Genomic DNA, 17,995 nt, shown 5'->3' on the forward strand with positions numbered 1-17,995 from the left:
ATAACCTCTATATTAGCCTTATCAACTTCAATACCTCTCTCAGATATTATGTGTCCTAACATTATTCCTTCGGTGACCATAAAATGACATTTCTCCTAATTTAGAACGAGATTGACTTCCACACATTGTTCCAGAATTTTCTCAAGGTTAGTTCAACAATTTTTAAAACTAGATCCACATACCGAGAAATCATCCATGAAAACTTCCATGATCTTGTCAAGGAAATCTGCGAAGATTGACATCATACAACATTGAAAGGTAGTTGGGGCATTGCATAGTCCGAAAAAAATTCGTCGAGAGGCAAATGTTCCATATGGGCATGTAAAGATTGTTTTCTCTTGATCATCGGGGTGAATGGGAATTTGGAAAAATCCCGAGTATCCATCCAAATAGAAAAAGTAAGAATGTCTTGCTAGGCGTTCAAGCATTTGATCTATGAATGGGAGCTGGAAATGGTCTTTCCTAGTTTCTTTATCAAGTTTTCTATAATCAATGCACATATGCCAATCGCTTTCTATGCGTTTAGCAACTTGTTCTCCTTTCTCATTTTGTACTACTGTGACACCTCCCTTTTTAGGTACCACATGTACAGAGCTTACCCACTTACTATCGGATATTTGGTATATTATTCCAGCTTTCAGTAGCTTCAACACTTCTCTTTTTACTACGTCACTCAGTGTAGGGTTTATCCTTCTTTGATGTTCTCTAGAGGGTTTAGAATCTTCCTCCAGCATAATTCGGTGCATACACACAGGTGGACTTATCCCTTTGAGATCAAAAATGTTATATCCTAGAGTCGTGGGATATTTTCTTAAAACGTGTAAGAGTTGATTTGTTTCATCACCATTTAAGGTGGTGCTTATTATGACAAGATGATTTAGTTCTTCATCTAAAAACTCATATCTTAGATTCTTTGGTAGCTCCTTAAGCTCTATTGATGGTTTCTTAAGACATGACATGTGGTTTGGGGTGAGTGCTAAGAATTCGTGAAGGTTGTCATCTATATAAGAGTCTTTAAATTTGTCATCCTCCATTATGGGGGTCAAAGGTAATTTAATTGTTTCAACGGGGTTTTCTTGGTCTAACTCTCTTATGCATTCGTCAATAATGTCGATGGCATATCAAGAGTCGTTTATGGCTGGTGCTTTTAAGAATTTTGATAATATAAATTCCACTATTTCATCAGCTATCTCAAAAGTCATTTTTTCCTCTCTTGACATCTATTGTAGCCCCAACTGTTGATAAGAAGGGTCTACCTAGAAGGATAGGGATTTTTTCGTCTTCTTGAATGTCCATGACAACAAAATCTATAGGAATATAGAGTTGGCCAATCCTAACTGGGATGTATTTTAAAATGCCTATTGGATACTTAACGGATCTATCGGCTAATTGAAGAGACATTCTGGTCGGTTACATTTCTCCTAGGTTTAACCTACTACAAACGGCTAAAGGCATTAAGCTCACGCTGGCTCCTAAGTCCATGAGTGCTTTATCGATAACATGATTTCCTAAAACACAAGGTATAGAAAAACTTCATGGGTCTTTCTCCTTTTTAGCGAGTTTATTTTCAGCAATAGAATTGTATTCTAAGGGTTAAGGATCATCAAGTCTTCGTTTGTTAGTTAGGATGTCCTTAAGGAACTTGGCGTAGGATGGTATTTGGGTGATCTCTTCGGTGAATGGAATCTCGACATGGAGTTTCTCAATCACTTTTAAAAACTTTTTATATTGGTTGTCTAATTTGGTTTGCTTAAGTCTTTATGGAAATGGGATTGGTGGTTTGTAAGGAGGGGGGTGGTACGTAAACTTTAGTATCTTTCTCTCATTCCTTATCTTTAACTTCTTCCTCTTTTTGTTTCTCAGGTTCTACTGGTTCCTCTACTTGTTTTTCGGGTGTGGTAACAACATTTTTCTTGGGGGGGTCTGGTTTATTCAACCTAGGGTTTATGGGTTCATCATAAGTAGTTCTACTCTGTAGGGCAATTACGTTAGCATGCCCCTTGGGGTTAGGTTGAGGTTGTCCAGGAAATTTCCCTCTTGGTGTAGTTTGAGTAGCTTATTGTTGTGCCACTTGAGATATCTGGGTTTCAAGCATTTTGTTGTGGGTAATTACAGAATCGAGTTTGGTGCCAAATCGTGTAACTAGTCCATTTATACGAATGTTTTGGTTCATGAATTCCTTATTTTGCTGATTCTGGGTTGTGATGAAACTCTTCACCATTTTCTCAATGTTTGAGTTTGGGGAAGTAGCTTGCATTGGTTGGTTTGGTCTTTGGGTTTGGGAACCAGACGGTATTTGAGGTGTAAAATTCTGAGTGGGGTTATTATTCTTATAGGAAAAGTTTGGGTGATTCCTCCATCTAGGGTTATATGTGTTAGAATAGGGGTTACCTTAGGCGTAATTGACCTGATCTGAGTGTGTGTCAGCTAAAAGATTACATTCAGATATCGTGTGTCCTTGGGTTCCACAGATCTCGCATCCGGGTGGATTGCGGTTGCGGTAGTTGTAGCGTTAATCATTAAACTTTCTACTTTTTGGGCTATAACGTCCATTTTGGCACTCATATGGTCAAGGCAACTGACTTCGTAAATACCTCATTTGGTCTCCTTCCTTTCTACTGATGCTCGTTCCGTTCCCCATTGGTAATGGTTTTGTGCCATATCTTCAATGAGAGCGCAAGCTTCGGGGTATGGTTTGTTCATCAGGGCACCACATGCGGTAGCGTCGACGGTCATTTTGGTATTGTAGGTGAGTCTATTATAAAAAGATATGAAATATAAGCCATTGCTCTAACCCATCATGTGGATAGGCTTTTAGAAGTTCGAAAAGTGATTCACCCTCTTGTTGCGTGAATCTAATTTTTTGGTTTCGTAGGACAATAATTTTACTCGGTGGAAATTATTTAGCAAGGAATACTTTCTTTAGGTCATTCCAAGTGGTTATAGAGTTTGCTGGAAGGGAATCTAGCCATGATCGGGCTCTATCTCTGAGGGAAAAGGGAAATAGTCTAATACGTATTTCCTCAGGAGAAGCATCATTGGCTTTTAAGGTATCCGCTAATTGAATAAAGACTTTTAGGTGTTGGTTCGGGTTTTCCATAAGAAGACCGACGAACTGGTTCTGTTGCACTAATTGTAATAGAGAGGGTTTTAATTCAAAATTATGAGTTGGTATGGCGGGGTTTACTATACTAGAGTGGGGCTCTTCGTTGGATGGTAGGGTGAAATCCTTAAGTTGTCTTTCGTTTTGGTCTTCTGCCATTGCTTTTTTAAGTCTTCGGAATATAAGACGAGCTCGGGCGTATCTTTCGGGTTCCTCTATTGGATCAACTAGGTTTCTGGTACTGTGAGTTCTTCGTATTGACCGGCTAAAAGGGACGCCTTAGTCTAGACGGTGTAACAACAGGGTACGAAATTTGACGTAATTGGTCCTCGGCAACGGTGCCAAAAACTTGATGGGTGTTATCCGCAAGTATACGGAGTATGTCCAAGTGATATAAAAGATTATCGATCCCACAGAGACCAAAGTCAATCTATCGATTACTATTGTTACGTTGTATATCTAAGGCTAATTGAAACAGAGTGTAATGCATACAGAAAATAAAAACAAATATTGAATTTAGAGAAATAATACTGGAATGTGATTCACTTTGATCTAACAGTACTCCTATTGTCTAATAGTAACACTTACGGGGCAATATTTACTTCTTGAAATAAAAGTTAATTAAACAGGAACCATCGTGTTAGCCTAATCAAAATCGAGTTTTACTCTCTAATTTATACCTTCCATTTGTCACATATGGCCAGCGCTTACCGCGTTAAAGTAGTAAACTCATTTTTTTAAGGAAATAAACTCTTAGCTCAATTGAAAAGTGATTTTTGATTTGAAAGTTTGACTTAAAAGGGTTCCGGGCTTTCACTCGGATAATCGGATCCTAAATCTATGAACGCGTCCGAAAATAGTTTAACAATCGCCTTCTAATAATATCAAATTTTACTAATTAATTAATAAAGCGCTTTCGCTGTTTTTATTAATTAAAAACTAACAAACTTTTATCTAAAGTGTCAGACGGCTTTCGATCTTACCCGACGTAATCACGGCAGTTTCGTAAATAGAAGCACGATCCCATTTACGTAGCGGCCGATCAATTTAAGTTCAGAAAAATTTGTTAAAAATCAAAGTCATACCCTAAAGTATTTCTACAGAAACAACATATGAAGTACCGTCAAAACGACGGTCCTCACATCCCAGCACAATAAATTTAGCTGGACATGACTACGGTAAACATTGCATATAATTGATTTGCAGAATAAGTCATTTAGGGATTAAAAACGTGATAAGTGTGTGATTGGTTTCAAAAGAACGAAAGTGTCACTCTTAAGTTCGGTTCGAAGACAAATCCCCTTTTTAACGGTAAAAGAAATTAAAACAAGTAAATCGTTCGAAAAGTAAAAAAAGTAAAGCAGAGCAATAATGTAAATAAAGTTAAAGCGTAACAGAAAAATAAAGAATGCAAAACGGTGTAGGAATTTAAATAAAGTAAAGATAATGCGATATAATAAATTGTGAAATGAAATAAAAACCTACTCCAAATCGGAGACTTGAATCTGGTACAATGCTGAAAAGTAAATCTAACTTGAAGATAAATTTGACAAGAAAATAAACTTCTATGCTACGGTGCTCAAATCTCGATTACAACAATAGTGTTGTAACCTCTCGATGTGACAGATTATCGCTTTGAATACTGAGTTTATGCCTAATGCTGAAACTAAGACTGAATGCCTAAAAACTAAGAATCTAAGACCTATTTATACTGCAACCATGCCTTAGGGGTCCAAGTATCCCATTCAAAATTCGTGTGAGAGAATTTCTCTGGTCATGGGGAAAATGTTCCAACTGCCTTGACTAAAACCTTCATTTAGGTGGATGGCGCCCGCCATCCCCTACTTGGCGCCCGCCAAGTGTGTAACGGGTGGGAGACGTGGTCTTGTGACCGTTGGGACGTGGTCAAACCATGACACCTCATGGCGCCCTCCTTGGCCAACGCCAAGTGGGACGCCATGTGCGTAATTTTCACCAAAAATCTCCTATTTTTTCTCTTTTTGCGTTGTTTCTTCGTTGGTGGCTTATTAGGGCATTGTTACCTGAAAATGAAACAAAACACTAGCATAATACAAGAAATTGATAAATAAAATACAATAAATATGTGCAATCCGAGCCAAATACATAGTGTGTTTTAGTGTTATCACATAAAGTCACTATAAGTATATAAATTGACATACATCAATTAGACATTTTTGAAAGTGAATATACATGAACTATCTTATACGTTAAGAATATCAATCATATTGAACCTACACGACATGCAAAAGAAAAAGCTTACACATAAAGGGAAAAATGAAACGATAGTACCTTGCTTATGAATTGATGAGGAATGCACTCTTATGAAGTACAACTCTATACTTCTTCACATCGACATCCTTACCATTTTCTTTCCTGTTCAAGTTATCGTTTGTAGGCATCAGATTGTCAATCGATTTTGCATCTTTCATGCCAAATCTCTTTAGCAAGTCATTGTAATATTTGGTTTGACAAACGAATGTGCCTTCATTAAGTTGCTTTATTTGAATATCAAGGAAGTAATTCAACTCCCCCATAAGGCTCATCTCAAACTCAACCTGCATAAGCTTAGAAAAACTTCTCTATGAATTGCATTTTAGTGGATCCAAAAAAATATCATCGACATAAACTTGAAATCTTTCAAGCAAGCATAAGCTAGAAATGGTATAGCATACATGTGAAGATATTTAGATAAGATCACTACAACCATTTTAAATTAAACACACATTAGTTATCACTTGAAATTTTCAGAAGTGAGCACTCATAACATATATCATACACAAAGTAAATTATATAGCTTTGAAAATAAACATGTAAACGCAATACTTACTTAGGAAATAAGAAAAGGATTGAAATGATATTACCTCACCATACGGAAGGTGGAGGATCCACAAGCATTCCACGAGAAGCTCTCAAACGAAAATTAAAATGAATGAAAAACGTACCACAAACACAAACGAAACCAAAACGCTCTTACCACTTTTCTCTTTGTGCAAGTATTTGAAAGTGAGACTAATAATGTACCCAAATGAATTATTGACTTGATATTATCCTAATACTTGGACTTTCAATCATGATAGAAATCTCGTTCCTCCTCACGTTTTCTCATTTTAGGTTGGTCAATCCCTAATTCGATAAACTTGAGTATGTCATGTCAAAGATAACCTCCATCATTAAAAACAATACCTTTTCCAACGCATCTTGGATATAAAACATTAGTAATAATCAACACACTTTTACCAATTAAAAGAACACTAAAATTTAACCTCTTCAGTAACACATTTTATCTTCCTTGTCACAAAGTCAAGAAATTAAGAAGTGTCACGAGTATCATGTCTTGAGCTTCCACGAACGAGATCCCATACTCTCTTCATAGTGTCAAGACATTTATCCTGCAAGATGAGCACCTAGTGCTAGGTATCCAATCTTCATTAGGTCCTTGGGGGTGAGTGAAAACAAGTTTGAATTTGGGAAACCATTGAAAAACTCCTTTAAGAACCAAAATTTTCCTAAATTTGCATTTTTCAATAGTATGACCTTTCTTGCAACAATAGAGACAAGACAAATTTTGATGAGATATACCTTAGCTATTAGACTCCTTTTGACAAATTTAAGTTTCTTATATGAATGGTTTAAATACCTTTCATAATTATACGTATCAATAACATAAGAAATATTTGGTTGTAAGGATTTGTCTAATTTGACTTGAAGAACATTTATCTCTTTTTACCAATCATGACAAGATTCACAACCAAACCTAGAAGGTTTTTCATCCTCATTCTTGTCAATTTGAATATCTATCATAGATCTCTTAATAGCTTCCAACTTCCTTTCGGATTCTAACACTTTACCTTCTAATTGTAAAAATACTTTTTCATGTGAAGTTAATTTGTTAAAAGCATTTAAGGCCTCTCTATGAATATTTTGAAAGGTATTTTGTAATTGAAGATAAGACAGGTCATTTACATTTTCAAGCTTAGAAAGACTTACATTTTTCTTCCTTTCTATTTTCCATGAGACAAATCCAGGGTAATTCTATGCTTGAAGTGGAGCTTTCATCACTTGAGGAATCACTTGTTCTCTCCCAAGTACCATATGCTCTTCTAGACTTGCTAGACTTATTGTGATGCCCTTTTTCTTTGTCTTTCTTAATCTTAGGATATTTCGGTCTATAGTGACCAAATTCTCCATAATTATAGAACAAACTTCTAAGTTTACCTTTTTTGTTCTCATCTTCTCTTGAGGCTTTTGCTACCCTTCCAAACTTGGTTAAGTTCTTGTCAGAGTGCTTGACTCCATTATTCCATATATATCTTTGGTATCTTTTGACAAATGACACAATCTCTTTATCACCGGGGTTGGAGTGCTTAACTTAATTTTCCCATATGTATCTATTGTACCTTTTAACAAACAACCACATATCTTCACCATCGAAATTATTGTCACTTCTTATTTCACAATCACTTTGCTCATAATTTGAGGACTTTAAACTAGAAATATTTAGAGCAATGGAATTCTTCACCTCTTTCTTGTCTTTACCTTTCTCTTTCTTCATCGTCTTTTCATACTCTTTTTCATGTTTTTCCAAGCAATAGAGTTCTTGCTCATGCTCTTCCAATTTTCCAAACAAAGTAGTGAGATCAAGTGCTTTAAGATCATTCGCCTCTTTGATTGTGGTGACCTTGGGTTGGCATTCCATATTAAGACATCTCAAAACCTTGTTAGTAGCAATAGAATTGGAGATAGGTTTACCTAGAGCATTCAATTGGTTAATAAGATGTGTGAATCTTTTTTGCATGTCGGAAATGGTTTCACCATGCTTCATACGAAAGAGTTCAAACTCTTGATCTAATGTGTTAACTCTAACTTGTTTGACCTTATTAGTTCCCTCATATGAAACTTCTAATGCGTCCACATAACTTTGGCGGTTTCGCAATGAGAAACATGATAATACTCATCAACACCTAATGCAAATATGAGAATATTTTTTGTTTTCCAATCATGAGACCACAAATTCCTATCATTATCATTCCATTGACTTTTTAGGTTTTTGTATGGTGACACCTTCACCATTGTAATTTCATTTGGACCATTGATAATTGCATCCGATACACCTTTGCCAATGGAGTTAACATGGATACGCATACAAGCTTTCCAATAGCCATAATTTTCACCGATAAAAATAGGTCCTCTACTATACGCCCCTTTAGGTCGGTAGTCATTATCTAATAAGTAAATCTTAATACCATAAACAACCGGAGCTCGTGATACCACTTGTTAGACGATAGGCCCAGATCTAGAGGGGGGTGAATAGATAACAAGTTAAAAATTTAGTTTAGAAAAAGTTATGTCGCAGAAGCAAGTTTCAAGTATTCCTGAATCAATAATCGTCTAACCAAACCTGCTATTGAAAAACTCGGATATACATAAAGGTGTCAATGTATTGAGAATGATCCACGAGTTGATCAATAACAATTTAGACAACAAATTGAATACTCTACAATAGTAAGGGTCAATCTCCAATGATAAAAACGCACAAAAAACTAGTTGAAACAATTTGTCGAACACTTTGTGTATGATTAGCAAAGTTTGGATGCTTGTATAGTGTTTGTAGTTCTTAGAAATCCAATCACTGCCAAATTGTATGTGATTACTACAACAACACAAATTCCATAAACGGTTCAAAAATTATCATCCAAACAATGTAGACCAAGAGAACAAAGTAATCAACAATTTACGAACCAAAAAATAAAAGAGAGAGAGAGAGAGAGAGAGAGAGAGAGAGAGATAGAGAGAGAGATAGAGAGAGGGAGTACCCAAGGATTAATTTAGGCAGTTCCCCAATCGACCTTGCTATGAGTACGTCTGTCCTCAATTTGAATTCAAATTGAGATATTATTATGATAAATCCTACTTTGTAAATATATGTATACAAGAGATGAGAGATCAAATCCCATAAACCCTAAGTTTGTTCTTGACTCTAACACCTCCAAAAACCTTGATCAAAGATTGATCAAGTCACCAACAATGTCGCTTCAATTCACCTGTTGTTGCTACTTCCTTGTATGACCTCCTTGTCTCAAGGCTTTCACCCTGATGAATTAATCCCAATCACACACTTGTTGAACCCAAGACTTGTCAACACGGTCCACAGTTTCACGCTACTCCCTTGCAAGACATACCTTGTCCCAAGGCCTTCACTCGATCGGACCCGGATTGCACAATCTTGTCCCAAACCTTAAAAACCTAAATATCTTAAAGGAAAACCCTACATTGGTTTTCTAATTTGAATCCCTCAAAGATCTCAACCCAATATTCTCGGTACAACAAACCTAGTTGGACGTTATCAATCCTAATCTAGATGGCACCCAATCAAAAAATGATTGTGTGTAGTTTGATTGATGTATGCATATATTGAATTGAAGATGATGAGATGCTTTGAAATCCTGGATTCATGTAAGGTTTACTCATTCTAGAAACCTTACTTGAAAATGATGCATGTATGAAGTATATATACGCATGGGTGAATGGAGGCAAAAAGGAATGCAAGTCACTTTGAAAAAATGTAAAAGTTTGTAAGTTTTTATCGTATAGGTCGACTTGTTGAAGTCATGTAAGTTTTACTCACTCTAGAAACCTTACTAGAAAATGATGCATGTATGAAGTATATATATGCATGGGTGAATGGAGGCAAAAAGGAATGCAAGTCACTTTGGAAAAATGTAAAAATTTGTAAGTTTTTATCGTATAGGTCGACTTGTTGAAGTCATGTGTTGACCTGTGCGAAGCATAGGTCGACCTGTCAAGGTTATACGCCTCCTATGTGTTGACCTGTAGAGTCGGCACATAAAACAGAAGCTACATGATTTAATAATGTATTATACGTGTCGACCTATAGATCTTATGTGTCGATTTGTAGAAGAATTTTTCTTCTCCGTGCTGACCTGAAAATCATATAGGCCGACCTGCAAAGGTCCTGTGCCAACCAATGAGTCAGCACATAAAATAGGCTTAAAAAACGAGTTACATAGGTCAACCTGAAACTTGTATAGGCCAACCTATAGATTTGTTTTTCACATGAAAACATATTTTCAATGTATGAAACCTTTTCTAAATCATTTTTAATGCATGAAACATTTCCAAAGATGTTTCCAAAGACTTGCATTCTTCCTAATTCTAAGATGCACATAGAAAATATGAGGATACCTTCCAATATACATAAATGCTAAAGTATCCTAGTTTTGACATCATACAAAACACACATAACGGATCCTAGCAGGAAATGCACTCATAGTTACATGTTCGTCGGTGACGGTATTTGTAATGCTTGGTGTTAATTAATTAGGTTAGTGGGAATTAACTAAATTAATTAATAATTTAATTGGAAATTGGGAAGCATTTGTAGAGTTGGGTCAACTATGGTAATTGTGAGAGTTTAGTGGTGAGTGATAAATTGAGTTTGCGTTGGGTAAAAAGTGTGAATTAGAGAAACTAAATAAAATAGTATATATTTTAAAAGCTAGAACAAAATTAGGTTTTTAGAGGATTTTTCTTCAGTACGTGAAGAACAAGGAAATTTGGAGAAAAGCTTGAAAAGGAGTGTGTTAGTGCTTAAGATAAAATATCACTTGAAGACTGATTTGCCGAATTTTCTAGAATTACAAGGTAGGGGGAATTCTTCATCTATGGGTGCTTAATTCATGAAAGGGTAGAGAGGTTTTCCTTAACCTCCGATAGAATTTTCTCTTTGTGTTGATTGGGTGTTATGATGAATAATATGAGTTCAATTCTGTTTTATGCCATGATTAATTGCAATATCCATGCATTGTATGTGGTGTGATTGTTGCATCTATTGTTGTTCATAAACATGGGTTTGGCATAAAAGTTGGGAATTTCAAAGCACAAATAAATTCTAGATTTTTGGGTTAAATAAATGGAATAACATGTTAGATTAATATGAATTAATGTGCTATTATGTGGTAATTATATGGGTGATCTTTATGCACTATTTTGGTAGACTTTGGAGTGATTTTTGAGGATTTTTGAGATTCTTCTATAGCTGAACGATTTTTCTACCTTTATTAGCAGGGTGACGGGCGTCAGGAAAATGACGGGGAGGTCGTCATGGCCTCCAGGAGAGTGTAGTCTTTCCAGGTCGTCACAGTGTGAAGTGTTAGGTGATGAGGAGGGTGACAACATCATCCTGGTGATGAGTTACCCATAATTGAGTCATAATGCATGTTTTGACTAGTTGAGTTTGGATATGAGAATGGTTATACCGAGTGGCCAGTGATTGGATGTTGTTTGGTGTTTTGTGTTGAGTACGAGATAATTAATTAAATGTATGTAATTAATTATGTAATATTATGCATATAGGTGAGTTATGTGTAATTGTGCACATATGTGATAAAAGTGAAAGTATGATGTGATGCTTATTTGTGTTAACAAGACGTGTATGAGTCATTATAGATGCAGTAAAAATATATTTTGTTTACAATTAGAAAGGGGTTGTATTGCATTTGTTGTGTCGAGTAATTATATATAGTCATAGTGAATTGTACTGCATTTTGTATGACATTCGTCATATGTGTCATTGTTGTGAAAAAGGCATGTTCGCTAGTTTAGAGTGGGGACTAGTGAATTGTCCCAAGCCTTGAGTGGGGGTTTAGAAGTCAGAGTGGGGGCTCGAGGTTCACAGAGATTTGGACTTGGTTCATATGAATAACCAAATGTTGAGTCGGTACTGCATGCATATAGAGTTGAGTTGTGAGTCCGGTTCAGAGTGGGGACTACGATGAACATGAGTCAACTCGTTGTCGTATTATTCTGCATGACTGTGATTGGATGTTTGTGTTGTAGGTGAGACACGAATACATGATGTTGGTGTGTTTTCTGACTATGTGGATGATTGTGTAGATACGTGAATCTATCATGAATATTGATGCACCATTTACTATTTGAATGTATTCTCACCCCATTTTTGTGTTATTGCGTTTGTGATCCTCTAGAGTACAAATAATTAGGTACCTAAGTAGGAACTTTAGGTTGAGTTACGGTGTTGTGCCTCTTTAGTCGTTTGTCGTTTGGGTATTTATTTGGTTCACTCTAATACGTAACACGAGGGGAACATGTTGTCCTATAATTGTTTGTGTTGTGTATCTTTCTGTTTGGTTTGTTCTGCGAAGAACCACCTTTTCAAACTAATAATTTTGTTGAGGCTTTTATGACAAGTGTTTTTGTAATTTCATTTCTTATCAAATGGTTTAACTTTTTAATTATATGGTTCAAAATGTTTTGATTGAGTGATTAATATCCTACTTATGTTTTTATATATGTTTTATTATTTAATTGCCAAGTCAGGAAGTAGGATGTTACATAGTGGTATCAGAGTAGGTTGGTCCATCCGACCAGGTTTCAACATGATAATTATTCCCTAGTATGCGACATATGTGTGTACAATGTCTATACACTATTTCTCATACGTATGTTTGATGGTGTGCAAAATGGCTGGAAGAAACGAGGGTGCAATTGTTGATGCTTTGAAGTCAGTGGCCCAAGCGTTGCATGGACAACAAAATCAGGCTGGTGATGAGCTTCGTGGACTGGGAAATTTTTAGAGGAATAATACACTGATGTTCAAGGGTAGATATGACCCGGAGGGTGCTCATGCATGGTCGAAAGAGATTGAAAATATTTTTTGATTGATGGCATGTACTGAGGAGCATAAGGTTTTTTTGGTACTCACATGTTATCTGAGGAATCTGAGTATTGGTGGGATAATACACGTTAGAGGCTAGATGTGGTTGGTACAAAGATAACTTGAGCTGTGTTCAGAGCGTAGTTTTTGGAGAAATACTTTTCTGAGGATGTGCGTAGCAAGAAGAAGATTGAATTCCTTGAGTTGAAGCAAGGAAATTCGACAATTGTATAGTATGCTGCAAAGTTTGAGGAGCTAGTGAAGTCCTGTCCGTGATATAATAGTGATGTTGTGGAGGGTTCTAAGGGCATCAAGTTTGAGAGCGGGTTATATCCCTAGATCAAACAGGGTATTAGTTATCAGGAGATCCACAACTTTTTTATACTGTTGAATAAGTGCAGAATCTATGATAAGGATAGTAAAGCCCGATCTACTCACTACAAGAGTGTTAGTGAAAGGAAAGGGAAGATTCAGATTCGAGGGAAGTCATACAGTACTCTAGCTGATAAAGGGAAACAAAAGGTTATATATGAGAAGAAGCGAAGTGAGGGAGAGACTCCTACTTCTGTGAGATGCTTTAAGTATGGTGAGTATAGAAATTATGTTCCTGGGTGCAAGAGCACAACTGTTAACTACTTCAAGTGTGGGAAGTCAGGTCACCGTGTTGTTGAGTGTAGCAGTAATAATATGAATTGCTTTAATTATGGAGAGTGGGGTCATATTAGTACTCAGAGTGAGAAACCTAAGAAGGATCAGTCTAGAGGGAAGGTTTTTGCATTATTTGGATCAGAGGTTACTGTGTCAGTTAACTTAATTCGAGGTATTTGTTTTATCAATAATATTCCTTTGATTACTATTATTGATATGGATGTGGCACATTCTTTTATATCTGTTGCGTGTGTGTCGAGGTTGAAGTTAGAGGTGTCTACTATGAATGGTAGTATGATCATTGATACCCAAGCTAGTAGTTCAGTGACAATTTCCTTGGTATGTTTGAATTGTCCAGTAACAATTTTTGGATGGAACTTTGGGGTGGACTTAGTGAGTTTGCCTCTAAGTCAACTTGACGTTATTTTGGAAATGAATTAGATGGAGTTCAACCATGTGTTTATCAATTGTTTTGATAATTTAGTGAAGTTTCTTGATTCCGTAGAGAGTACATAGTTGAGTTTCATAGTCGTGAGACAGGTAGAGATGTCCTTGAGTGATAGTGCTCAAGTGTTCACGGTACTCGCGTACTTGAGTAGGGGAAGCGAGATCATGATTATGAATCTACCCGTGGTATGTGATTTTCCTGAGGTATTCCTAGATAACATCGGTGAATTGCCGCCAGAGCGTGAGGTGGAGTTTTCTATAGACTTAGTACCTGGCACTAGTTCGGTGTCGATGGATCCCTATAGGATGTTTGCTTCAGAGCTAAGTGAGCTGAAGAAATAGTTAGAGGATCTTCTTGAGAATACATTTGTTCGACCGAGTGTTTCGCTGTGGGGAGCATCAGTGTTGTTAGTCAAGAAGAAAAACGGTAGTATGAGACTGTGCATTGACTATTGACAACTGAATAAAATGACGATCAAGAATAAGTATCTACTTCCAAGGATTTGTGATTTGATGGACCAATTGGCAGGTGCTTGTGTGTTTAGCAAGATCAATTTACATTCGGGTTATCATCAGATTCGTGTGAAACCAGAAGATATCCCAAAGACTTCTTTCAGAATGAGGTATGGTCAATACGAGTATGAAGTGATGTTGTTTGGTGTGTCTAATGCACCTGGAGTTTTCATGGAATACATGAATATAATATTCCATCCAAAAAAATTGTGGTTGTATTCATCGATGATGTTCTAATATATTCAAAATCGGATGACGAGTACGTAGAGAATCTGAGAGTTGTGCTATAGACCTTGAAGGATAAGAATTTGTATGCAAAATTGTCTAAGTATGAGTTTTGGTTGAAGAAGGTGAGTTTCCTTGGCCACATGATTTCTAGTGGTGGTATTGTTGTTGATCCATTGAAGATCGGTCTTATCTTTCAATGGGAGACTCCGAAGTCTTGTTGAACCAAATAGATAATCAGGTACCTGAGTATGAGCTTGAGGTTAAGGAAGATGTTGTGCCTCTTTAGTCGCTTGACATCAGGTTTTTATTCAGAGTCGCTCTGATACGTAATACGAGGGGAACAGGCTGTTCTATAATTTTTTGTGTTGCATATCTTTTTGTTTGGTTTATTCTACAAAGAACTACCTTTTCAAACTAATAATTCAGTTTAGGCTTTTATGCCAAGTGGTTTTGTAATTACTTTGCTTATCAAATGATTTAACTTTTTAATTATGTGGCTTGAAATGTTTTTATTATGTGAGTAATATCCTACTTGGTGAATCTTTATGTTTTTATACATGTTTTATTATTTGATTGTTGAGTTGGGAATTATGGTGTTACATCGCGCACAAAGGATGATAACTAGTTCACAACCTGGCCGAATTGACCGACCTCCTCTGATACGACTATGTAAAACCCTAAAACCCCCAAGTGCATCTTATAACATAATTTAAGTATATTTTCCATCAAAGGGTGTCACACATTCTCAGCATAAACATTTTTCATCATATAACATATCGCAACGGAATTTAAAACGTTTAATAACATCTCGTCATGGTCTCAAAATAGAAATTTCTTTAATCGAAATAAAATAATTAGTTCAATAACACTCAACTATAAGCGGAATAAAATAAACAACGACCCCGTACTAGTATTACACTATCAGAGTGACACCAAGTACTAGACAATACGCCGAAAGCGATAAACAAAGAAGACATGGGCCATCTTCCACACGATAGCATCTAAGGCTCCTAATTCTCTACCTGAATATCTGCAAACATAGGTGTAAAGCCAACACAATAAGAAAACAAGGATGAGAATACAATTCATAATATGATAACGAGGAAAAGTACAATAATGATAGATAACACATAAGTGCTCTCAACATCATAAAACTCAATCACACAACAATCAATCAAATAATACAATTTTATATACAATGCATTGTTCGACTCTACTCCAATGCATGTGGTACCAAGTTTTGGAAGTTCAGAGTTATGTTAATGAGGCCATCCATGTTGGAACAAAATTGGTTAATACGATATCCTTTGGATTTTAATGATAACAAAGTATATAAAGAACAATTGGGTATTCTAACATCTGTTCATATTTGCAGGAATATAATCATTAAGAATAAATGAAGAAATACTTGAGGAATCTGCATCTAAATATCACACTCTGGATCTGAAGATCACTTCTAAAGACTCTAGCTCTAGTTGTGATCTAGACTCTAAAGAAGTCAACTCTGAAGAAAGTCAACCTTTGGTGACCCAAACTCTGAAGCTTCAAAAGCCAAGAAGTAAACTCTGAAGTGATCAGCTTTTGAAGAATTAAATTTGAAGAATGTCCACCTCTAAAGTAGAAGCTCTTTAATCGAGGCAACTCTGACAGTCTCAAATACCTTTTGATCACATGAAGACATAAGGAAAAATCTCTTGGGTGTCTGAACTTCAACGGATAATTCTTCTTGCATAAAGGTAATTTATTAATATGTCTAATCAAGTAAAAAGCTATCCCAAGCTTTTTGTGAAAATCTTCAACGTCTCTTTTCTCCCTCTCTATATAAGGAGCAAAAGATCAGAAGAAGAAGACTAATACACTACATTACAAGACTCTCAATATTTACATTTCAAAAAGAAGCTACTGTGTCAAATATGCAAGACTTATAACATCTTAACACTTGTATATTTTAGAAGTTCTTAAGTCTTAGAGTTGTTCTAAGTTGTACTTTGTCTACACCTATGATTTTATATCAAGTGTTTTTGTTACCCAAATCTCTTAACAGTTTTTTATAGAGTCAGAAGTCTCTTGCTTGTGTGGTTGAGAAAAGGAAGTCTCTTACTTGTGTGTTTGATAAAAGGAAGTCTCTTACTTGTGTTCTTGAGCACTTGGAAGTCTCTTGCTTGTGTGCTTGAGCATTCAGAAGTCTCTTGCTTGTATGCTTGAGCATTTGTAATCAGTTTGGTTATTGTGGAAATCCCTTGGAAGTATAAGGAGACTGAACTACTCTCAAGTTATGAGAGGAACCAGGATAACTGCTTGTGTCTCTTTCTTTATTTTACTTACTTACGAACTATATTTTGTTGATATTATTTGTTTACCTCTGAGTCAGATTCTGTTGCAGAATTTGATAAAGATGTTCAAGAGTTTAGACTCTGAGTGACTATGATTCGGACTATGAACTGAGTGTTTAGATTCTGATTAATATCAATTAGAAGTAAAATTAAAAAAATTGAGAAAAGAGAACACAATTCACCCCCTTTCTTGTGTTTTTCTCCCCTTTAATCCATCATTAGGTTACATCTCTAAACCTGACTACACGTCCAGATTACAACACTAGATCAAACACATCATGATCACAACATTAGATCACGACTCACCTATCTCCAATATACATGATGCATGCAATGCAATAACAAACAGATGCACGAAGGTATCACCACCACCCTTAACTTCATAATTGTAAATAGTTACAACATTAAACCAGTTACCCAAAATTGGTTACAACACTAAACCATTAACATCAACATCATTATTGATAATATAAGGCCATAACAAATTATAGGTTCCCTCTCTGAACCAACACCATCAATTAAATAACAACATAATAATGCCAATCATAAGGCTACATCGGGTACAATTTCAAATCGAATACACAAATATATCAATCATTAGGACACAATCATAACAATTCATCTCTTTATGAATCATCATTAATTATACACACACAATTAAACTCTTAGGACATCACTAGAGGATAACACTATGTGTTAGCTATCCAAAACTTTGAACTGCACCTTAAACGGAGTCACAAAATTCAAGTTATGATGAAAATAATATTTTGAACAAAATATGCCTTTATGATTCGAATCATGTGTAATCTGTTATTAGAATCAAACCAGGAAGAAAATCTTGACGCTGTAGTGGATGTACTATTGTGCAGAGTTTTTGTCCTCCAGCGTCTTGTTCTTATCCATTTGCTATATGAATCAAATGCACTCCATTTAGCAGATGTGTGCCACATAAGGCCTAAAACTATGAATGTCTACTCTTTGTGACTTCCATTGATTCCAATTTTCCAC

The 17,995-nt window shown here is 35.9% G+C and overlaps 1 protein-coding gene across 1 annotated transcript; it reads left to right on the forward strand.

Annotated features, from left to right (window-relative positions):
• The first annotated feature begins 12,624 nt into the window (after positions 1-12,624).
• Positions 12,625-13,982, forward strand: LOC127121632 (uncharacterized). The gene is made up of 3 exons (XM_051052089.1): positions 12,625-12,665; positions 13,220-13,805; positions 13,908-13,982. The coding sequence occupies exons 1-3, from the start codon at positions 12,625-12,627 to the stop codon at positions 13,980-13,982; spliced, it is 702 nt and encodes a 233-aa protein (XP_050908046.1).
• Positions 13,983-17,995: the final 4,013 nt, after the last annotated feature.

This window comes from Lathyrus oleraceus, chromosome 2 (assembly GCF_024323335.1).
Source record: "Lathyrus oleraceus cultivar Zhongwan6 chromosome 2, CAAS_Psat_ZW6_1.0, whole genome shotgun sequence".
NCBI classification, from domain to species: Eukaryota; Viridiplantae; Streptophyta; class Magnoliopsida; order Fabales; family Fabaceae; genus Lathyrus; species Lathyrus oleraceus.